This window comes from Podarcis erhardii (assembly GCF_964252035.2).
Source record: "Podarcis erhardii genome assembly, chromosome: 14".
NCBI classification, from domain to species: domain Eukaryota; kingdom Metazoa; phylum Chordata; class Lepidosauria; order Squamata; family Lacertidae; genus Podarcis; species Podarcis erhardii.
In genome coordinates, this window is record NC_138503.1 from 52,867,509 (window position 1) to 52,891,604 (window position 24,096).

Genomic DNA, 24,096 nt, shown 5'->3' on the forward strand with positions numbered 1-24,096 from the left:
TTTGTCACTGCTAAGTTGCTAGGCTTCCATCGACACAACCTCAGCCATGTGCTCATGGATGCACAGTAGAAAATTGTGAAGTATGAAAATTTGAGGTGTCCAAGTCATCACATCACATGGCAAGGGACGGAAGAGTTTGGGCAAATAAAGACCAAAACACATTTCACCAGAAGAATGGTCCAAAGGATCGATACACTGGCCACAGATCTCTCAGCATTGCCAAAGTAATGGGATTCTGCTGGAAAAACTCAACTACTGTGCAGAGCTGGTTCTGGAGACGGCTTGCAAGATGATGGGGTATTTGGGCTTTATCAGTCCTATTGAGACCAATTCCATTGGGATCTGGAACATGAGAGAGAAAAACCGGATTTAGAGGCCAGAAAACAGAAGGGTTTTGAAAAAGGAGGTGCAACAGAGATCTTAAGGATGGTGAAGAGGCACGGACTCAAAGATATCGCAAACTCTTCAACTTTCTTCCACTGCATGTTTACGCCCTTATCACAAGAGTGCAGTAGTCTAAAAGGAATAATGTGTTTTTCCCCATAGCCATAACCTCCCAATCCTAACAATCTCAGCCCTTGTGAAATGAACACTGAGCATTTACAAGCCTATTCAGACACCGTTGGAGCTAAGAGGGCTGCTGCCCATGACCAATTAATAGGCATGTTTGTGTAGTTGAGCAGTACGTGGGACAGCATATGATCAGAAAATGGCAGCCTATGGTCTTCTCCATTTTGGGCACAGCCCTTGGCTTCTTCTTTTTTTCTTTCCTTCTTTTTTTAAAAAGGCAGCTCTGCAAATGATCGCAATTGGTTTTGACAACTGGCAAGAGTAACCTGTCCCTTCCTGGCAAAGAGAGAGGGGGAGAAAGAGAGAAAAGGTGGCAACCTGTCCCACTTTGGGTTGTGGCTTTGCCCGCCACTGGTTTCAGCTCCACCCACCCTTGACATGTCTCCCCCCCCCCAACATAGGAACATCTGAAGCTGCCTTTTCCTAAGGTGCCTCTGTCTCTGCATCAGATGTGCAGTTGAAAAGAACCTGCCACATCTGGCTTTCCCTCATTGGGGTGTACCAAAAGGATGAAAGGCATAGATAACAAATAATGAGTGGCACCAAACGCTGCTGTGCCCGCATATGACCATACTTCCCATGCCCAGGAAGCACAAGTCTGCATGGTTTTCCGCTTGACCCACGGCATGGGTCCAAGTGGTTTTGCCTTTCCCCCACTGCTTTTTCCTGGAAAACCCACTCTTTAGCACTAAATCAGCACAAGCAACAGTCCCCAGAAAATCTGATTGCCTTTGTTCTGATTCAGTGCTAAATATTAGGTTTCCTCGAGGGAAAGCTGTGGAGCAAAAGGGAGGTGTGGATAAGCCCTCAGTCAGGGAGGAGCACTAAAGGGTTAAAGAAGAAATGGCAGCACCTTCTGGAACACTCAGTACCACCTGTGTTGCAGGTGAGGCATAACCTGTTGACACTTCCATATGGTGGAAAAGCTCCATCTGATTCAGGTTGGCTGTCTCCCTTGTAGACAGCAGCACAGATCAGTCCCAGGTCCCAGAGCTGGCCCAAGAGTTTTTTCTGCCTGTGGCAAAATCCACCCTCTGCTTGCCACCCCCCACCCACAAATGAAGCCGCCTGGCCTGGCAGTGGACTCTGACTTCAGCACCAGCATGTGGACAGCAGCCCCTGGACTGCACCCGAGCTCAGCAGGCGGGTGGCCAGGTGCACAACCCTCCCTGTCCTTCCCCGGCCTCCCAGCAGCTGCTGCCCAAGGCAGCTGCTGCCCTCTACCCAACAGTAGGGTCGGTGCCTCACCTTTGTCTCCTTGCAGGGCTTGAAGGTGAAGTTCTGCATCAGGCTAGCAATAGCAGCCTTCACGGTAAGGAGAGCAAACCTCATCCCAAGGCAGTTCCTGGGACCAGCTCCGAATGGCAGGTAAATGTAAGGGTTGATGCTCTCCTTATTCTCTTTGCTGAATCTGTTAGCAGACAGAAGGGAGGAGAAGCCGTCGTTTGCAACTGTCTGAGCAGTGAAGGGGCTTAAGAAAAGACCCCCTGCGGAGGGACCACTAGGGGCGCATCAGAAGATGGCTGACAATAACATCTCTCCGACCCACACAAGGTAATTTGGAGGCTATGATGGGAGTAATTAGCCTCCCTACCCCCCCCCCCCGGATTGTGGTGGGGGACTGCCCTTGCCTGCTATGCCCTATACCACCCCCGAATTTGTGGGGATGGGGGCACTAGGCACAATGCCCTCCTGTGGGATTTCGGCGCTCCTGGATGCTGTCTCTGATCTGCGCCACTAGCTGTAAGAACTTCAAAAGAAACAATTTGGATGAAGCGAAGAATAATAATAAGAAGAATAATAATAATAATAATAATAATAATAATTTATTATTTGTACCCCGCCCATCTGGCTGGGTTTCCCCAGCCACTCTGGGGAATGCACATGTTTCAAGGAAGAAGGGGGAGTAAAGACTGCTAACAGAAGAGATCTCTGATAAAACAAGACGAGTCGGAGGAACAAGTATAAATCATGAGAAGATACGCCAAGATTCGGTATGGCAAAGGAACTGATGGGGGAAGGGAAAAAACTTTCCTTTCTTTCCTTTATGTGATTAAACAAGAATCCCCCCCTCCCACAAGTCAGAAATGCTGTTTTAAGGACTTAAGCTGTGGATTTAAGGCTGTGTGGAGATAAACTTTCAAACCAAAGCATGTTTTAAGAAGCGCGTGGAATGTATAAGGGCTTTGAAATGACGCAGTTAAAAGTGCCGTCACCATATTGGGAAGTTCTGTCAGAGGACTTAAGTCTGAGAGGAGAAATAGAGAAATAGAGCTGTTTTTATATTGTGGGTGAAACTCCTCAGTGAGACTTAAGAGCGACAGTTTTGCGAGATTAATGATGGAAAGAGTGCTGTTATCTTTGAAGGCGATGATATATGGAAACCATCTTGATTTGAGGATTGGAGGAACAGAAAAATTCACACAGGATTATTATTGGTGTTTATCGGCTTAAGGAGACTATCAGAAGAGATCATAAAGAAAAAAGAGAAAATATATGAACAAGAGGTGATGTGGAAACAGCAAGATAAGACTGGATAGAATTATGAACTTTGTTTGGACTGATTTGGACATTAACGCAGTGGCAAGAAGATGATCAGAATCCCCCTTCGGATCTTGAAATATGGGTTCCCTCAACAAAATTTAAAATTCGGCTTTGTAATTCGGAATTTATGTGATGTGATTTGATTTGATTTGATTTGATTGGCCAGTTAATAAAAAATATTTTTTAAAAAAAGAAAAAAGAAAAGACCCCCTGCATTGCCTGTCAGGTCTCTGGCTGGGCTCGGAATGGGAGTTCTACAGGCCAGGCTCTCATGCTGTCCTCCCAGTACCACCAAACCAGAGAGCTGAAATCAGGTACAAGCATTTTGATGCACTCTTCCCTCAAATACATTGTTGTGAGTCTGGGGGCTAAGTCTGCCTGATGCCCGAGCCCCTTCTACTTCCTGGGGTCCTGAATCCAGCAAGGGTTACAAGCTAATGGAGGATTCCCTTGTGGAGCTAGCCAGGCAAGTTTGGTTGTGGGATAGTGGCCACCTAAGTACCACCTATGTTTAGGGAAGTTTTATTGCATTTTTAATATTTAGTTGGAAGCCACCCAGAGTGGCCGGGGAAACCCAGCTAGATGATAATGATGATTTTTATTTATATCCCACCCTCCCCAGCCTCAGGGTGGCTAACATCAAATATATAATACATTAAAACATAAGATCAAACAATCAGTTGAAATACAGCTTTAAATCAGAATAAAATCAGATGGCAATCCACGAATTATAACTATGGCTTTGGGAACATTAAGGGCTCACCAGGCCCAGCTATTTGTGCTGATCTCGTATGAGCCAGTGAGAAGGGTTGGAGGGGCCTAACCCTGACCCTCCCTCACCTAGCTGCTAGGAAGAAAGACAAAGGCCAGAGTTGTGTGAGAGGGGGGGTTGTTGCCTCCTCAGACTTGGGAACAAGGATGGAGGTTTGCAACCCATGCCTTCAGAAGCATTGGTTGGTGCAAGGCAAGGATGAGGAAGCTTAAGGTGTGGTCCTTAGGATCTTGGTCCATAGCTCCCATCATCTCTGACTGTTGGCAATGCTGGCTGGGTCTCCCATGCTCCCCATCCTTGATAAAGGAGAAGTAGTTCATCCAATGTGAGGTTATATCAGTGGCTGTAAACCACAGGAGGAGAGATTTCCTCTTGTGCTCAAATCCTGCTTCTGGGTTTCCCATTGGGGCTTCTCAGAGAAAAGGATGCTGGACTAGATGGGAGACTGGACTTCTTCAGCAGATGCTTTTATCATGTTCTTATGTAACTCAATACTTTCCACAACCACAAACAAGAACCCTTATGCTGTCCCCAAACTTGCACAACCTCTTATGGTTAATGATTATATTTATACCCATCACTTCTACCAAGAAGCTCAGGGCAATGCTCCTGGCCCTCTTCCCTTTCCACCTTTATCATCACAACAACCCTGGAAGACCATGGTTGGTCCAAGATCACCCAGCGAGCTTCATGGCCAAGTGGGGATTCCCCCCTGAGTCTTCCCAGTCCTTGCCTTACACACACCCTGACGACTAGAAGCAAAGAGGGGCAGGAGGAGGTGGTTGTTGCATTCAGTACCTTTCAGGTCTAAATTCTTCGGGTTCCGGCCAGTATTCTGGGTCGTAGTGCAAGATGCTCGGTGGAATCATAACCGTCATCCCTTTCGGAATGGTGATTCCATTCAACTCCACGTCTTTCTTGCACATTCTTTCGATTCGCCCGCCAACCGGGTACATCCGGAGGATTTCGCTGGTAGCCATGTCAAGGTATTCCATTTGCATGACGGCATCATAGGTGATGGGAGCCTTTTGGAGGGAGGGAGAAAGAGAGGGATGGGAGAGTTATGTTTAAAAAGTTGGTCACTGTCTACATTGGGGCCAACACAGAAACTCAGATAGAAGTAGTAAAGTTGGTTCTTTGTTCAAGGAAGGTAAAGGGACCCCTGACCATTAGGTCCAGTCGTGGCCAACTCTGGGGTTGCGGCGCCCATCTCGCTTTATTGGCCAAGGGAGCCGGCGTACAGCTTCCGGGTCGTGTAGCCAGCAGGACTAAGCCGCTTCCGGCAAACCAGAGCCGCGCATGGAAACACTGTTTACCTTCCCGCCAGAGTGGTACCTATTTATCTACTTGCACTTTGACGTGTTTTCAAACCGCTAGGTTGGCAGGAGTGGGGACCAAGTAACGGGAGCTCACCCCATCGCAGGGATTCGAACCGCCGACCTTCTGATTGGCAAGTCCTAGGCCCTAGGTTTAACCCACAGTGCCACCTGCGTCCCTACTTCAAGGAAACAGAATACAGACAGAGAAACCCATGGGCAAAGCAATTGCCAGAACTGACAATCTGTTCCTCCCACTTCCTCCTTGGCTGGATGTTTTCCCAACAGTCTTAAACCCGATCTGGGAGGAGGGCTCTGCACCCTCTGTGCTCTTTGTTCTGCTACATGCAGGGCCCTCTATGCCCTTAGACAAGGAAGGAAGGGAGCTGAATACAGTAGGACTGTCAGGTTCCTACAAGTTTGCTGTAACCTCTGTCCCCACCTCCTCCTCAGCTGCCTGTCCTGTGTCCGCAGTGCTTTCTGCCTCTTCTTCTCTCTCACTCAAGCCTTTTGCTTCTTCAGCATCCAACTATTCCGCCCCCCTTTCATCCTCTGACCTGTCTTCTGTGTCCCACTCCCCTGGCTCTGAGCCTTCTCTCCTGAGGCTTCTCTAGGGGGTTCTCCCACTGGACCCCCACCCCCCACCATTCCTCATTGTCCAGCCAGGTAAGTACATTCACTGTTCTCTTTTCAGTGCCTGCTAAAGACATTTTTGTTTAGAGAAGCTGTCCCAGATATGTAGTATGTAGAATACTACCATTTCCTTTAATCTTTTTTTTTCATTCATAGCTGATTTTATTTTATTTTAAAATGTTTTAAAACAGTTGCTTTTAACTGTTTTTACCAATATTTTGTCTTTCTTTTGTAAACTGCTTCTAAGGGTGTGTGTTTTTTTGATTAAAAGGAAGATAACCAGGTGGTGTATTCATTTCATGAAACAAATCATTAAATTTGGGTACATAATTCTTTCTTTTGCCTTTGAGTCGATTGAATGGATGAACATTGGTGCATTGTTTTTCCATTTGTTTCTGAGCCGAGAAACGCATTGCAAAATATGGAGTCTGTGAAACCTCTGTTAGCATGTCACGCCTCCAAAGCTGCAGATGAGATTGGTGTAGATCAATGCCTGTCTGGGAAGAGTGTGGGAACGGAAGACAATCTTATCTCTTCCGCTGTATGTTCTATTGTACTGTACTTTTGCTTTTACTTCTGTCTGTTCTTCTCTCGGAGCTGGAGAGAGAGGACACCATGAATCCTTTGTCTGTACACAGTGTGCAAATAAATACGTAGATTAGCTCTACGATGTCTCACACTTCTTGCTGTGTTTTGCCAGAAGATTAGTGTGCATATATCATTTGATATATGTCGCTGAAGCGCACTGGAGAAGAATGGAAATGCCTTTTCCATAACTGCACATACCGGAGGATGCTCGGAGTTCGGGGGCTGCAGGGGCACCCCAGGGCATTTTCCCAACAACCTCAAAGATGGCAGATTGCGTTCCAATCTGCACTAAGCAGTCCACGGCCAGGTCAGTTTGCATCAGAATTCACAGATGCCAAATTCCTCCAACATCCCTAGCACAGAGGGCCTGTATTATACAATGCCATTTTATATCTGCTTTTTTAATAGTAAAAGAGGTCACAGGTAGGTGCTGCTTAATGGATGTGGTTGATGGAAGGGATTCCTCTGATGCTCGGCCCTGAGCGCTACTAAATACCTTATTAGGCAGGACAGCGTCAATCTCAGCTTGCAGTTTTCGCTGGACGTCTGGGTGGGTCGCTAATTCGTATGCCATGTAGCCAAGGATATTGCTGGTGGCCTCGTATCCCGCAAATATGAACACAATGGCTTGTGCCGAAATCTCTTCCTCGGTCAATGCTGTACAGAGAAAGGAAAGGGAAGTTTGGACAGAAGCACAGGCAGATCTACTAGGAAACCAGACCCTCCAAGCGTCCCTATTTTCCAGGGACAGTCCCGGATTTACAGAAGCAGTCCCGGTTTCTGATTTGATCCTGGAATGTCCCACTTTTCCTTAGGACGTCTCTATTGTAATGTTGGAGGGTATGTGAAACTAATGAAGTATATTGTTTCGATCCCACCAATAACCTGAGAACTATAATGAACTATAATGCATAGGAAATATTTATTCACACTAGTGACTTTGACATGTGAGATAACCCAGCAATTTTAACCCAGATCTGAGATGTAGTAGTTTTTTGGGGGGTTTTAAGCGCTGATCTGTCATGGAACAACCCCAGTGAAGATGAGAACAGTGGTTACCTAGACTTCATTCCTGGTTGAGAAGGGGTCTCCATGACAGTTCAAGCTTTAGGGCCACCCAAAATGTAGGTCCGCCACTGAAAACAGGATGACTTAAAATGGGATGGGCTCACCTGCTTTTATGCCTATCCCTAGGCAAGACTGGAGGGTGGAATCACATAATGAATTCCTAGTACTGTTAATTAATGTTCATAGAAAACATCAAAGGAAGCATGGGTTCCTGCCAAGGTTGCAAAATCTGCTTTTTCAGAATATATATTCCAACCCCAATTAAGGAGCTCAGGGCGGGGGCATATCTGTGATCAGCCCATAAGCTCTGGGATGGAATGGAAGTTGTTGCTGTTATTGTTATTGTGAAATAAAATTTACGGCGACGAATGCAAAAGCTACACAGAGCCTGAGGCTCAAATTCGTTTCGCCCTCACAGGATAGGTGTGGCTGCCAAACTCCTTCCATTTCTTTGGCAAAGCAGTGTTTAGAATTTGTGCGCCTGGATTTATTTATGTGTTATGTATTTGGTTTCTATCCCGCCTTTTTCTTCCCAAGGAGCTCAAGGTGTCATACATGGTTCCCCTCCCCTTTTAAACACCGCAACAACCCATCGCTGTCAACGTTTACTTTTCTTTAAGGGAAATTCCCTTATTCCAAATAGGATTCCTCGCAAGAAAAGGGAAAAGCTGACAGCTATGCACCAGCCCCCATTGCACATGCACAGACTTTGGACCTTCCTTTTACAGCACATGTTACCTTTATAGTTGTGGTTCACACCATTGCTCTCGTAATGCACATCTGACTTTTGGGAGTCAATCATCAGCTGTAGGAAATCCACTCTGCCCTGGGAACAAAAATAACCACAGAATCTTAGAATCATTGGAACTCGGGGGATCATCTAATCCAAACCCCTGAAAGGCAGGAATATGCAGCTGTCCCATACGGGGACTGAACTTACAACCTTGGCATTCTCAGTGCCTTGCTCTAACCAACTGAGCTATCCTGGAATGAGGGCTTACCCTTATAAGCAATGCAATTTGAATTGGGGGTGGGAGGGACTGGATAGCTCCCCCTTCCCCCTTCCCCCTCTTATTTTTTGTTTTTGTATCAGAAAGGCACCTGGCCAAGTTGGTTGCCAATCAATATTGCCACAGACATTTCTGAGACCACGGTCTTTCCAATGAGTGGCTCCTGTCTAGGTTTGTTAATTGTCTTGCTTTTAATGTTGAGAGGATCCTATGCCGTTCTAAAATGAGTGGGGGGGTATTGGGTTGTTATTTTTACTTTGATTGTGTATTTTGTGGTTTTATATTTTGATTTTATTCTGTGAACTGCCCTGAAACCTCCAGGTATAGGGCAGTATACAAATACTAGAATTTAATTTTTTTAAGTCAGTCTCCAATCTTTTTAAAATTCTTCTATAAACCAATCTTTTTGAAAAACAGCAACAACTTAGAAAATTAACCAGTCACATCAGAGTGTCAGGACTCACCAATGCACTCCCCCCCCACCTCCCCCATCTAAAAAATCTAAAATGATTTTTTTTTTCTCATCTAGGTTAACTCACTGAGGATTTTGTTGTTGTTGTTGTTTTACCTTTCCTTTCGCTTGCTCCCGTTCCTTCTTGATGTTCCCGATTGCCCTGACAAAGAAGTTCACAGCACTGCTGGGGAAGATATGGAAGTTCATCTTGTCCAGAAGGGGACTTAGGAATGGAAAGAAATCTGGTTGGAGGGGGGAGAGAGCAAAGAATGAGCCTTAGGAAGCAGCAGCAGCAGCATTATCCCAGCATGCAGGAGCCCATTTTCAAAGCCTCACAGTTGAGGAGGTGCTCATATGCACATAAGGCTTTGATTGTGCAGTCAGAAAACCCTTTAGAAGGGAGACAGCATGGCTTGGCATCCCAGCATCACAAGGGTCCAGGGATGTGCTGGATGGGTTCTCCCGGCCGGCCAGCCAGCCGGCACACCACTGAGGTAACCTGAAGCGACCTGCCTTGGGCAGCATGTTCACAGCGGGGAGAGACCCTAATTCCACAACCAAAACCCCACCTCCAACCCTTTCCTTCCAGCTGCTACCCCTCTTTGGCCTTGGGAACCAGGCAGAGGGCCTTCTCGGTAGTGGCACCTGCCCTGTGGAATACCCTCCCACCAGATGTCAAAGAGAAAAATAACTATCAAACTTTTAGAAGACATTTGAAGGCAGCCCTGTTTAGGGAAGCTTTTAATGTTTAATAGGTTATTGTATTTTAGTGTTTTGTTGGAAGCCGCCCAGAGTGGCTGGGGAAACCCAGCCAGATGGGCGGGGTATAAATAAATAAATAAATAAATAAATTATTATTATTATTATTGGTGGTGGCAACTGCCAACTTGGTAAGCGGAAGATTCATCCAAAGCCGAGGAGAACAGCAGCAGCACCTCATGGAACACCTTATCTTGGCCAAGATTCCCATCCAAAAGGGTTTTTTCCACCACAGAGCAGCTTTGTTGCCACTGATCTCCTTCCACCCTGCCAGAGCATGGGCCCAGGTCTGGCGGGTGGGGTCAGTAGGGTGTCTCGTCTCAGGTGGAAAATGGTCCACAGCCTGCCCTGGCCACCGTGAATGGAGGAGACCATCTCCAGCCCAACTCCTCACTTGAACCAGGCCAGTGACTCTCCAGCGCAAATCCCAGGATGTCAATCAAATCAGCATATGCAGGGCAACTGGTTTAAGGGCTCATCCAGACCTCATTTTGTGCTGGATTTTTAGGCACAGGGCCAAGGCTTTGAAGCTCCATGTCCAAGCACTTGTGTCTTTTTGTCCTGGTGTTTTCCCTGGGAAAACCTGCGTTTAAATGCAAGATCAGAACAAATGGCAATTGGGTTTTCCTGGGGAAAGCGCCAAGACAAAATAAAAAATAAAAATTATCTTGGACACAGAGTTTTAAAGCATGGAGCTTTGCCTGGAAAGTGTGGTGCCACCAAAAAAGGTCTGGGAGATAAGCCCTGAGACTCTGGCCTCTGGGAGCAGCAGGGATATTTATATTTATATGCAGTAGAAGTAACGTACATAATAAAACGAAGACTGGGGAGAAGAGGTCAAACCGCACCAGCTTGCTCGCCTCCCTGACAAAGGGGTCTTTGGGGTTGTTCATGGAATCCGTGTTCACCCCAAAGGAAGTGCTGGTCACCACATCCATGCTGTAGGCCCCAAATTTCCTAAACAGACAAAAAATAAAATAAAACACAGGACAGAAATCAGGAAGAAGAAGAAAGCCTGGAACAAGTGGGTTGAATTTGCCCTATTCAGTGAAAATCAGGAGGGGTGGGTTTGTTTGGTTTTTTGCATGGGTATTTGCTGTGTCTCTGGCCCAGGACTGCCAAATCCCCATATCTGCCTGGCCCCCTCCAGGGGGCAGGTCTTGACTCTCCAGGCTGTCAAGAGCATCTTTAATTATATATAATAATAATAATAATAATAATAATAATAATTGTAGGAATATGGTTGTTTGTGCCTATAGGGAAAATGGGCACATGGGTGGAAATTTACTGCAGCCTGACCAATAATAATAATAACAAATAATAATAATAATAATAATAATAATAATAATAATAATAATAATAATAATAATTTATTATTTGTACCCCGCCCATCTGGCCGGGTTTCCCCAGCCACTCTGGGCGGCTTCCAACAAAGATGAAAAATACACTAAAATGTCACATATTAAAAACTTCCCTGAACAGGGCTGCCTTCAGATGTCTTCTGAATGTCAGGTAGTTGTTTATCGCTTTGACATCTGGTGGAAGGGCGTTCCACAGGGCAGGCGCCACCACCGAGAAGACCCTCTGCCTGGTTCCCTGTAACTTGGCCTCTCGCAGTGAGGGAACCACCAGAAGGCCCTTGGAGCTGGACCTGAATGTCCAGGCAGAACGATGGAGGTGGAGACACTCCTTCAGATATACTGGACTGAGGCCGTTTAGGGCTTTAAAGGTCAGCACCAACACTTTGAATTGTGCTCAGAAACGTACTGAGTACTGTGCAAGCAGCTTGCAAGTTTCAGCCCAAAGAAAGAGGTCTATAGCCTGCTAGTGGAAGGATAGCAAGGAGCAAGCCAGCCTAACCTCTCTTGGAAGTGAATTCCACCTGTTCTGCTCAAGGGAAGCCAGGAATGCCACTGTCTCCCCCTGCCCAAGACTATTCCACAATCTCCAGTCTCAGCCACACTAAATCTTGCTTTCCCCTCCCCCCCCCAGACCATAGGCCTATTTATCACCCTGAAAGGTGAGTTTTCCCAAAGAGTTAGTTGCATGACTTGCCATACTGGGCAGCTACTCACTCTTTGATGTCCACAGGCTCCGCCCTCTCCGCTTTGCCTTGAATACTTTTCACTAGGCTGTCCACGTGGTGCTTGATAATAGGAAACATCTTAGGTGGCGGCAACAAGGTGAGGAGGGGAGAGAAGGTGGCACAGGGCAACACAAAGCAGAAAGAGGGTTATTTATATCCTGCCTGGTCCTCCAACCACTGCTGCTTGCAATAGCATCAAGGTAAAGGTAAAGGGACCCCTGAACATTAGGTCCAGTCGCAGACGACTCTGGGGTTGTGGCGCTCATCTCGCTTTATTGGCCAAGGGAGCCAGCGTACAGCTTCCGGGTGATGTGGCCAGCATGACTAAGCCGCTTCTGGCAAACCAGAGCAGTGCACTGAAACGCCGTTTACCTTCCCGGCGAAGCGGTACCGATTTATCTACTTGCACTTTGACGTGCTTTCGAACTGCTAGGTTGGCAGGAACAGGGACCGAGCAACGGGAGCTCACCTCGTTGTTGGGATTCGAACAGCTGACCTTCTGATTGGCCAGTCCTAGGCTCTGTGGTTTAACCCACAGCGCCACCCGTGTCAAAAGGCACCCCAAAAACAAAAGTACGCCCTGTATTAAGGAAACCAAACTGAAACTCCCTCCCTGACTGCAGACTTGTTGCTTCCTAACTTTCCCAGTCTCTTCAAGTTCACCTTAGAAGCAGCCTAGTGTATATCTTCCTATATGCATAAAAATGTAGGGTTGTCATCAAGCAATCCCCAGTGGAGGATTTGTAGTGTCCCCATCACAACCCTGGTTTTGCATGAAGGCAGGCCAGGGGAAGGGAGGGCAACAAAAAAGAAGGGGAGGTTTTAAAGTGGCAGTTTTAAACAACAGTGGAAGTTTGAATAAAGCAGGGATGGAGAAACAATGAGGACCTGTGAGGGGAGGTATTGCTGTGTGGGATGTGAAGAGCAGGGATGGGAGTCGGCAAAGGGGTGGGGGTTTGGCAGGGCCGGAGAGCAGCGGCTCCTAGTCCACATGCAATAACCTAAAAATAGTGTGGGTGCTGGATCAGGCCAAAGGAGGCTCATCTGAGCCCAGCATCCTGCTCTCACAGCGGCCAACCAGATGCCTCGGTGGGAACCCGCAAGCAGGACTCGAGCGCAACAGCGACACTCCTCATTTATCATCCCAAGCATTCAGCGGCATTTACTGCTTCCCACATTGAAGGGATGACATATCCCAATCCGCATTGTCCTCCACACAGTTTTGGGTGTGTCCTAAAGGTCAAAACCAGCACTTTTAATTAGGCTTCTCTGATGAAAGAATAACTGCTGAGATTCTCAAGGGAAATGCTTTTTGCGCAATAAAGACTAGATCATTCGCAACATTTAGAAAGGGATAGGAGAATATACTGGCCAGAACTCTTTATTAACATGTTTTTGCTGGCTAAGCCAGTCCTGGTCAGGGGCTTGGACTGGGCATTGCAGGAAATACTATTAGGTCTTTTAAGCAATTATTGTGAGCTCAGTCCCAGCTCTTACCTCCTTAAGCTTCCCACTGGTGAAAGTGGGGGAGAGCACAGTGCGAATCCTCTTCCACTGGTCATCTGAAGCTACTGAAACAGCTGATTTCAGCTTGCCTGTTGGACCGAACATCTGTCAGGAGGTTAAAAAAAAAAGGGAGAGAAAGAGAGATGATCATGGGGTCTGGAAACGAGACTTTATGAAGAACAGTTGAGGGAACTGGGTATGTTGAGTGCAGTAAGGAGGAGAGGAAATCTGATAGCTGTCTTCAAATATCTGAAGGGCTGTCACATGGAAGATGGCACCAACTTGTTTTCTGCTGCTCTGGAGTGTAGAACTCAAACCAAGAAGGGAGATTCTGACTCAACATCAGGAAAAACATTGTGATAGTAAGGGCTCTTCAACACTGGAATGGTTTCCCTCAGAAGGTTGTGGACTCTCCTTCCCTGGAGGTTTTCAAGCAGAGGTTGGACGGCCACCTGTCATGTATGATCTCATTGAGATTCCTGCATTGCAGGGGGTTGGACTAGATGGCACACTGGGTCCCTCCCAACTCAAGGTTCTATGATCCTATGATTAAAGACAGAACCTTCTGCAAGCAAGGCAGAGGCTCTGTCATGGAGCTACAACCCTAGAAACAAAACATAACCACCCCCAAATTAGGTTGTAGCTTCTTTCTGTGCATTTTTAAAGGGGAGGGGGGCTCTTCCCAGGTATGCAGAAATGTAGGCATTTGTATATTAAAATAAGCATATACTTAAACCCCTCAAATGGCCCCCGACAAGGAACCGTGAGCCAATATAGCAACAAAATGCTCAAGGCGGTAGCGATAACACTGCAACCTTTTTGTTTCAGGTCCCTCTTCCAGCTGCCTCTGAGCTTTCTTTCCTGTGACATGAGGCCCTGCTGGACCTTAAAGGGCCTCTTCAGAACATGACTGAAAATAGGGACTTACCCGGCGATTGGTAAAGACGGAGTAACACTCTTTCACCAGGACAACTTTGATGATGGCTGGATCAGTAACAGCCAGCACAGGCCACCGGCCGTCATAAAACCTAGGAAAAACACTCCTCTGAGTAAGCTGTGCCATTGCTGGCAAGATCTGAAATTATGGACTGCCCCAGCGTGACTGGACTGTGCCATGCACTTCCTGGCTGGTTTTAAGACATGGATGTCCAACTTCTGTCATTTTTAGAAACCACTTGATCCCTCAAACCACAGCCCCAGAATAAGTTGCTTTGCAATCAGCCTATCAATCAATCCTTTTACAGGGGTACCTTGGTTCTCAAATGCCTTGGTACTCAAGCAACTTGGAACCCAAACACTGCAAACCCAGAAATAAGTGTTCCAGTTTGCGAACTTTTTTCGGAAGCCGAACGTGCTCCGTTTTGAGTGTTACACTTCCAGTTTGAGTGCCGCACTTCCGTCCATCTGTTTTTGCTGTTTATTTTGTGTTTGTATTTTTGTGGCTCTTTTTTCTTTTGTGACTGTGTGGAACCCAGTTCAGCTACTGATTGATTGATTGACTGATTGATTGATTGTGTGACTGCAATACATTGTTTATTGCTTTCCTTTTTTGGATCAATGGTCCCATTAGATAGTAAAATTCATGTTAAATTGCTGTTTTAGGTGTTGTTTTTAAAAGTCTGGAACAGATTAATCCATTTTGCATTACTTTCTATGGGAAAGTGTGCCTTGGTTTTGGAACACTTTGGTTTTGGAACGAATTTCCGGAAAGGGTTAAGTTTGAGAACCAAGGTACCACTGTATTTATATCCTGCCACCTCTCCAAAGTTGGCACCACCAGTCAGTAAGTGCTTTGCAGTTAGGCACAGGAGTGCTCAGGCACAGCAGTAAATATGAACACACACTTAAACACTGAACATTGAACAGTAAATATGAACACACACTTAAATATTGACACCAGCAGCTTTCATATTCTCCCTACTGTATGATTGGAGCTGAGCTATGCTTTCAGGTTGGGTAAAACTAAAAGGAAGGAGGAGTGCTGTTCTTGGGATTTATTTTGGGGTTTTTGCTTTTCAGTTAAAAAAATAAAAATCTTTGCAAAATACAAACAAAGTGTGCTTTTTAGAGCCGCAATATTTAAGGGACCAATTTTCTCCATTAATCCAGGGGCAGCTAATCTTGACCTCCCATAATTAATGCACCACACAGGAGGCAGGAACAAGACAAGCGTACCTTCACCTGCTTGCATTTAAACAAATATCTACTTTACTCAGACCTCAATGTTTCTGCGTCTGCCAGAGTTTATTCAGGAAAGCATGAAACAGATTATAATTTAATAAACTAAGGTTGCTTCTAGAAAGGAGGACCACCTTTAACTTTCTCTTCTTCATTTCAAAACACACCAGAACCAAAATAGCAATCCAGTGATAATCGAATGCAACTTCATGTCTGTAGCTCCACCAACTAAAAGTTTCTCTTCCCAAATGTTAACCGATCACTCTGCAAGTTGAATTTCCCAGCTTAAGGAAAGAAGAAGAAAAGGCATACTCACCCCCACATTCTTCCATATTTTTGAAAACATTTTCTGTCAAACTCCGTTACTCCCTGTAATGGATATTTTAATACAGAGTTAAATTCAGCTTAAGCCTGGTTCCCCCACGATGCAAAGCCGTAATTTGTTTAGTCAAAGTGTGCTTTGTCCCAGCCCAGCCGGCTAACCAAGTTTGTTTGTCCTCACCCCAATGCTCGCTACGCTACAGAGACCTGAGGCAAGAGCAGCTGTGAAACAAAACCAAGATTGGGAGAAACGAGGCCCTTTGCTCATCTGTGAGATGACTTGTAATTTATTTAACAAACCATGGCGTAGCATCACGTTTTCCAGACACAGTGTCCGTAATGGCACAACATTCTGCAAGCAATGCCAATCTTTAAGTAACTGCTCACCTGTGGCGAGACAAAATCATATCCCTCTGCGGCCTAGGACCCTCGTACCTACGGGACTGCCTCTCCTGGTATGCCCCGCGGAGGACCTTAAGGTCCACAAATAACAACACTTTGGAGGTCCCAAGTCACAAGGTGGTTAGATTGGTCTCAACTAGGGCCAGGGCCTTTTCAGTACTGGCCCCGACTTGGTGGAACGCTCTGTCACAAGAGACCAGGGCCCTGTGGGACTTGACATATTTCCACAGGCCCTGCAAAACAGAGCTGTTCCGCCTGGCCTTTGGCTTGGACTCAGTCTGACCCGTACGTTTCCCTGCCCTTACGGTTTTGATCCATGAGCTACTTTTAAAATGAGGCTGCATTTTAAATTGCATTTTAACCTGTATTTTAAATTGGTGTGTTTTATTTTCCTTTTCTTTTTGAGAACCAAGAGACCACTGTACCTCAGTGCCCCTCAGCTATTGAAATGGTCTTCCTTTGTGAGCTTACTTTGCGATAGGCACTGGCAGTGCCCAAGAAAGGGATCGGCTGTGGTCCTGGAATGCCCAGTTTCTTGAAGACGCCATAGGGCCAAATGCCATATCTGAAAAGCAATGAGGCAGATCCATTATGCTTTGGTAAAAACAAAAGGAAGAGTGGGGTGTTGCTGTGCAGCATCGATGATCGTAGTAACAGGGCAGGTGCATGAGGAAAAGAAGGCTATTCAGACACTAAAGTTTGGTGCAAATACATCACTTAGCAACTGCAGGATGAATTGGCAGTGTGTTTGTGTGTCTGTGCAAGAGTATTCATAGTTCAAAGCCCACAAGCATAATTTCAAACATAACAAAAGTTGTCAAATAATAAATAAAACTCATCAAAAAGTAAACAACCAAATTGGACATGTCCCACATCAATCTAAAAAAAGAGATAAAAATAAAGATACAAAAAAAATAATATCAACAACAACCCCTCTCCCAACGAACCCCCTAAAACAGGGGTCTGCAACCTTTAAGACAAAAAGAGCCACTTGGACCCGTTTCCGAAGGGGGAAAAACTGGGAGCCGCAAAACTCGTCATTATATAAAAATAACTTTTTTTGTCGCTTTTTATGATTTCTTTGTTTGACCCCTCAGAATTACTCCTCCTCATAGAAATAAACGTTAAATTAACAAGTTACCTTTTGTGTGTGTGTGTGTTCTTCACTCCCCTTCAAAACAGTGACCAGCGTACATGCCCCCTTTCAATGCAGTGACCAGCGTACATGCCCCTGACAATGTAGCGGGCGGGCGGGCGGGCGGGCGGGAAGGTGATGTCAGGATGGTGCGTGACTAACGCACGCACCGCCCCCGTGTGACGTCACAGCCAGTACAGCGCCCGCCACAGTGGGGAGTGTCGGGGCGCACAATGCGCCTCCTCCCCTCGCTAGTATCCGCCCCGGAGCCACGGCAAAGGTGTAAAAGAGCCACATGCGGCTCCGGAGCCACGGGTTGCTGACCCCTGCCCTAAAACAAGACCCCAGTGGAAGTCTGTTCCTCTGGTCTGGGCCCCCTGAACACTCTGATTTCTTAAGAACTTAGAAAACTACCTTCCATCACCGTGAGGCCACTGGTTCCCTTTGCTCACTATTGTACACAATGGCAGCAGTTTTCCAGGGAGCCTTTGTATATCCGCTCTGGAAATGTGACGTAATTACCTTAAGGACCTAGGACCATTTGCACATGTAAAGGATGTGCTCTACTACTGAGCCAAAGCCCCTTCCTCAAAGTTTCTAAAGCTTGATAAAATAGTTATGATCTCTGATACGGATAGGACTTTGGAAGAAGGAATGGTTAAGCCTCTTAACCATTCAGGTTTTTGACTGCTGCAAGTTCTACCACTGTGCACAAATCTAATGTTGGGGCAGTGTTGGCTGTTCTTAGTGTCTGTGCTTGACATGTGCTCCACTATCCTTTTTTATCCAACTAAAAGCTGACTCACACTGCCAGGTTCTTCCACATAAATCCAGATTTCCCCAGACATTTCCGTGAGTTCTGCCAGGACATTGCTTCCAACTGCCGAATCCCAGTTGTGTCCACAAAATTCCAGACATATGGCAACCCTGCCTCCAGATATTCTGGACTCCAACTCCCATAACCCTCAGCCAGCAAACAGTACGTCGGCCTGATTTCTCCCTGCCAGATTTGAGACTATATTATGAAGTGTCCTGTCTATGTTAGCTGAGGGATTGGATTTTGTTAGAGAATACAGATTTATTGGATTTGGAAGGTTATGATAATCGATATGGATGGCACGCATATTTATGGTATGATAAAATAAAAGTGCATAAAGGATTCCTAGATCACACGATAAGAAAATCAGTTTGTGAGGTGTGTGTGGAATAGATATAAAAAATTATTGGAACGTAAAGCCCCTTGGTGGCTCTCTCCAATTGAAGCAATAGCAGTAAAAAAAAAGTTAAATATGAAAGGAGAGTGGGCCACATAGAAAGATTTATTGACAGTGGTAGGAAGTCAGTTAAAATTAAAAACATTTGAGGAAATAAAGAGTTATTGATGGATTGGTTGCAATACCACCAGGTAAATGCCTGATTGTGTCCTGTGGGTGGTTGGGTCCGTGAGAGTGTGGGGAGCCCGCCCCCTTGTTGAGAAGCATGGAAGAAGACATTCATGCCACACATTTAAAGCCCTATGACACGACGTGAAACAGTCATGGCTTCCCTGCAAAGAATTCTGGGAACTGCATTTTGTTGAGGGAGCGGCACGTTGTTAGGAAGCTACAATCCCCGGTTTCGTGGAAAGTGGGATTGACTGATAAACCACTCTGGGAAATGTAGTTCTGTGAGGTGGAATAGGGGCCTTCTAACAAACACCTGCACCCTTAACAAACTACAGCTCCCAGCAGTGGCGTAGCGTGGGGGGTGCAGGGGGGCCGGCTGCACCGGGCGCAACATCTGGGGGTTAGGGGGCGCAGATCCACGGGTTAGGGGGCGCAAATTACTTGCCTTGCCCCGGGTGCTGACAACCATGAATGCTTAAAGCGGTATGATGGTGCTTTAAATATCTAGAGGGAATGTGACTTATTTGCCATTTCTGCTCTCTGCTAATGATTCAGAGCGACAGGCAGCGGGGCAGAGCAGGCGGAGAGGGTAACACATGAGGGCCTCCATTTTGGAAGGAGGCCATTGTGCCGCCGAGGTGGAAGACAAAACCAGACTTCTGGTTGCTGCTGATAAAAAGAAAGAAAGTTATGTTCTGTTTAAATGAAATTAGCTTAGCTGTTAAAAACGGCTGCTCTCTCCCCATCCCTTAATAAATAGAACACAATGTTCGGATGATAGATCTTCAAAACCCTTCCCGGAGGCGCTCAAGTTGTTAATGTTAACTCAGGAATTAAGCATTTACTCTGGGAAGGAGGAGGGGGGCGGATCCTGCCCTCCCCGACTCTGGCAATCACTACTTTGTAAGGCTGTTTAATAAGCGCCCCCGTTGATAAAAGGCTGGGTGCCTGCTGCTTCGGCGGAAATCTTCAGAGAGAGATAACCCTGAGGTAAAAGCAATCATTTCATAAAGGAAAAAGGTGCCCCAGCGGAAAGGGGTCCTTAAAGGCTTTAGCAAAATAAAATAAAATAGATATTTTTTTCCCTTTTCTTTTTTTTTTTTTAAAGGAAAGCTTCTCTGTCTGGGCTCATAGCTTATTGCCAGCTCAAGGCGAAGAGGCAGAAAAACAGAGGAGGAGGAGGAGGAGGAAGCACAGGAGAAAAATGCTGCTTACACATATTTATTGCTGAGGAATCAAAGCGGAGCTGGAAGTTACAGCCTGAACTGGGTTTTCTTCAAGGAAGTTTTTCATTTCAGGATTTTGTTGTTTTTTTTTCCTTGGTTTTAAGTTGCTTAAAAAAAACAAACCCAGTTTCTTTTTTTTAAGGGTATCGCTCCGAGTTTTTGCTCATGCTCCTGGCCAACCACGTTCTAGAGTGGTACCTCGCAAGACGAATGCCTCGTAAGACGAAAAACTCGCAAAACGAAAGAGTTTTTCGTTTTTTGAGTTGCTTCGCAAGACGGATTTCCCTATGGGCTTGCTTCGCAAGACGGAAACGTCTTGCAAGTTTGTTTCTTTGTCTTGCAAGTTTGTTTCCTTTTTCTTAAAACCATGCATTCCCTTCCAGGAGCAACTCACAGCACGCGGTGTGGTAGCCTTTTTTGAGGTTTTTGAGGACTTTGGTGATTTTTGAAGCTTTTCCAAAGTCCGTGCTTCGCAAGACGAAAAAATCGCAAGATGAAAAAACTCGCGGAACGAATTAATTTCGTCTTGCGTGGCACCACTGTACTTTTTGTTGTTCAGGCAAAGTTCATTCAGGACACATTTGCACCTTACATTGAAAGCTCTGTGACCCTGCTTTAAGCAGCCATGGCTTCCCCTCGAATCATTCTGGGAGTTGTAGTGTGTTAAGGGTGCTGTTAGGAGGACCCCCCCCCCATTCCCCTTGCAGAACTGCCAAACCCAGAGTGGTTTAGCAATCAACCTATCTTCACTTTGGAAATTATAGCACTGCAATGGGAACAACTCTCAGCACCCTCAACAAACTACAACTCCCAGGATTCTTCAGGGGAAGCCACAGCTGTTTAAAGTGGGGTCACGGAGCTTTAAATTTCTGGGGAGAATGTGGCCCATGTCGCCTGGATGTGAGAGTTCATTTACACAGGGCCAGACAAAGACATTTTGCTGCCTGAGGCGAAAAACAAGATGGTGCCCTCTACCCCGTTCCAAGTAGACTGACAGCTGGATTTTACTCTGGCACTGCTGAAGGGGTGGCAGTCTTGCCTAGAGGGTGCAGGGCAGACCCCCCCAAAAAAATAAACCTTACCACTGCACCTGTTAATCTGCTATTTTTGAAAGAAACTCTACAAAAGAATTTGCATTTAAATGTAAGCCTTGAATCATTTCTCTCTCCCACAATGCACATTTATGTATTGACTCTATTAAAAAAAACCCCACATGTTTCTTTTCTTTTTAAATTATGAATACAGAACACAACTTATACGCCATTTGTCTCAGGGGGGAACACACAGGTAAGTAAACATTCATTAATACCTTTGCTTTACAAAGCTAACGAGATAGAGAGAGAGGGAAAAAACAATGTAAATCACCTCCAAGTGTTTGGCGCTGCAACTCCTATCAGCCCCAGCTAGCTGCAGTTCAACACATAAATAGCCCCAAATGTATTTTCTTTCAATATGCACATTTTAAAATGCATTTTTCTCTGCTTCTGTAGCTAAGGAGTGCTTCAGAACTTTGGGGGAGTGTAAAAGGAAGTTCTGAACTGCACATTAGCCTGGGAGATGCAGACCATATTGTTCCATAGTAAAATTCGCAAAGATGAAATTTCTCAAGTTTCTAGTCCTGGTGACTGCAAGTCACCTCTAGTATGTTAGCAAAGTCACTTGAATAATGGAGGTGGAATCGAGAGAGAAGAGAAGCTGATTATACTTTACTGGGGTAAATGGAAGAAAAGAAGCATATAAAATAAACAGAGTGGGGTTTTTAAATATTATTTACAGGCCTTGTCCATGGTAGGAAGATGTTCAACTAAGCATACAGGGGGAAACTCCCTCAGAATTACACAGCCAATCAGAGCACGAGTGGCCTCAGCCAGTATCCTACCATTCTGACAGCTTGCTAGGCAACACCTCCGCCTCCCACCTCTAACAATTAACCCTTAGGCTACTAACTGAATGATCCCTGCTGCTGGTACTTCAACAGCAAACCTGCTTGTATGTTTTACCTGCCCATGAGGGTCAGTAGATGCGCAGCTGCTCACACCTGCACCGTGCATCGAGAGCACACTTATGCCACATCATGAAGAGTTCTGGGAACTGTAGTGTGTTAGGGATGCGGACCTCACAAAGCTACATTTCCCATCAAGCTTAAGTTGAATTGCAGTTGCTGGAAGACACAGGGGAGCGAGAGTGCTTCTCCCACCTCTCAAATCCTTCCCATAATGGGCATCTGGTTGGCCACCGACCAGGATGCTGGACTAGAGGGTTCTTCTGGCATTCATAAACTATAGTTCCCAGGCTTCTGCACCAGAAACTATAGTTTCCAGGATTCTGCACCAGAACCAGAAATGGCACCTGCTGATAAGGCAGTGAGGAGGTGGACTCACAAGGGAGGAAGGGCGAGAGAGGCCCACAGGACCTCCAAGACTATGGAGCCTGGTTGGCCAAGGCTGGAATTCCCAGTTTTGCACAGATGATACCCCGAGGGATTGAACAATAATGCCAGTATTTACTTACAGCATCAGTAGACCTATGAAGAGAGCGAGAAGAGCCCAAGTCTCCATGGAGAATGGCAGGAGGTCCATCATTGCTTCCTCCCGACTTCTGCTGTTGAGAAGGTTGGCACTTTGGGGCAGAGATAAGGCAAGGAAGTGCTTCAGGGTAGCGCAGAGCTCCTTGTCTTCTGATACCAAAGTAGCCCAGTGACTAAAGGAGGCTTGGGTGGACATTTATTTCCTCTGAGAGGGGTGGAGCAAAAGGAAATATGTTGACCTGCAGAAGGTTGTGTAATCAAAATTTAATCACCAGGGTTGAAAAGAGTTGAAAACTCTAAGCCACTGGGAGGAGATATCAATCCACCAATATATTTTTTTTTAAAAAAAGAACCAGCAGTTTATTTAGATACGTTGTTTATTTAAGAGAACAAGCAGTTTCAACATTACATAGGCCTGTTCTTCTCTGAAACATGTTCCGTAACAGGGAGCAAGTGTCCCCATTATGTGCTGTCCTCTTGAAGGTATTGAAGGAGTCCTACAGATAAAATGGACCACCCGTCTGTGCTGTGAAATCTAGTGCAATACAGGGGTACCTTGGTTCTCCAAAGCCTTGGTACTCAAACAACTTGGAACAAACACTGCAAACCCAGAAATAAGTGTTCCAGTTTGCGAACTTTTTTCGGAAGCCGAACGCGCTCGGTTTTGAGTGATACGCTTCCAGGTTGAGTGCCACACTTGTTAAATTGCTGTTTTAGGGTTTGTTTTTAAAAGTCTGGAACGGATCGATCCATTTTGCATTACTTTCTATGGGAAAGTGTGCCTTGGTTTTGGAACGCTTTGGCTTTGGAACGGATTTCTGGAAGGGATTAAGTTTGAGAACCAAGGTACCACTGTATGGGGTTTTCTCCCCTTCTCCCCCAACTCATAGCTGGAACTATGGAAATCCATCCCCAAAGGATCCTGTCAATACCTGTCTTTTTACGGCTTCTGGGAAGTTTGCAAATCATCCCCGTTCCAAAACCCACATGCTGATGTGCTATGACATAAGTTTTCTAAATATACATGGCACAACATTGCTTTGGTGTAAAAGGATTTCAGAGACTACTGTGACAGCTTTTAGCAATCCTAGAACTGCTTTATATGCTGGCTGAAATTACCGTATTTTTCGCTCTATAGGACGCACCGGACCATAGGAGGGGGAGAACAGGAAAAAAAATATTCTCCCCCTCTCTGCTCAGCGACCCTTCAGCGAAGCGGGAGGAGAAATGGAGCCCCTGAAGGGGCGCTGTGCAGAGAGGGGAAACTGTGCAGCGCCTCTCCAGCGAAGCGAAGCCCGGAGAGCAAGAGGGATCGGTGTGCACCAACCCCTCTCGCTCTCCAGGCTTCAGGCAGCTATCCGCAAGCCTTCGGAGCGGATAGCTGCCTGAGCTTCCGGAGCACAGTGTGAACTCCCGCTGCCTGAAACCCCCGGAGCGCAGCGGGAGTTCGTGCTGCGCTCTGGGGGCTTCAGGCAGCTTCAGCGAAAACAACGCAAAGCCTCTGGAGCTCTACCTCTGCACTTCGGAGGCTTCGTGTTGCTATCACTGAAGCCAAGGAGCCTGCATTCGCTCCATAGGACACACACACATTTTCCCTTCATTTTTGGAGGGGGGGA

The 24,096-nt window shown here is 46.1% G+C and overlaps 1 protein-coding gene and 1 long non-coding RNA gene across 2 annotated transcripts; one reads left to right on the top strand and one right to left on the bottom strand.

The window, feature by feature from the left end:
- LOC309329174 (cytochrome P450 3A9-like) lies at positions 1-22,691 on the bottom strand. The gene is made up of 13 exons (XM_081839807.1): positions 22,465-22,691; positions 16,679-16,772; positions 15,801-15,853; positions 14,235-14,334; positions 13,298-13,411; positions 11,790-11,878; positions 10,523-10,671; positions 9,070-9,197; positions 8,230-8,317; positions 6,920-7,080; positions 4,685-4,911; positions 1,819-1,981; positions 1-342 (listed from the first exon to the last, which is right to left on the bottom strand). Exons 1-13 carry the CDS (start codon positions 22,674-22,676, stop codon positions 253-255), a joined length of 1,668 nt encoding a protein of 555 aa, XP_081695933.1. The 5' UTR covers positions 22,677-22,691; the 3' UTR covers positions 1-252.
- On the top strand, positions 19,199-22,495 carry LOC309329381. The gene is made up of 3 exons (XR_014151105.1): positions 19,199-19,717; positions 21,199-21,965; positions 22,364-22,495. It is a non-coding gene; the product is annotated as an uncharacterized lncRNA (long non-coding RNA).
- Positions 22,692-24,096: the final 1,405 nt, after the last annotated feature.

What these genes read in the sequence shown, in the direction of transcription:
- LOC309329174 (XM_081839807.1), bottom strand. Translation starts at nt 22,676, where the DNA reads ATGTCCACCCAAGCCTCCTTTAGTCACTGGGCTACTTTGGTATCAGAA. An exon ending in CCGTCTTTACCAATCGCCGG is followed by an intron (nt 13,412 to 14,234) that starts GTAAGTCCCTAT and finishes ACCTCCTGACAG; the next exon opens with ATGTTCGGTCCAACAGGCAA. An exon ending in ACGCTGTCCTGCCTAATAAG is followed by an intron (nt 4,912 to 6,919) that starts GTATTTAGTAGC and finishes TCCCTCCAAAAG; the next exon opens with GCTCCCATCACCTATGATGC.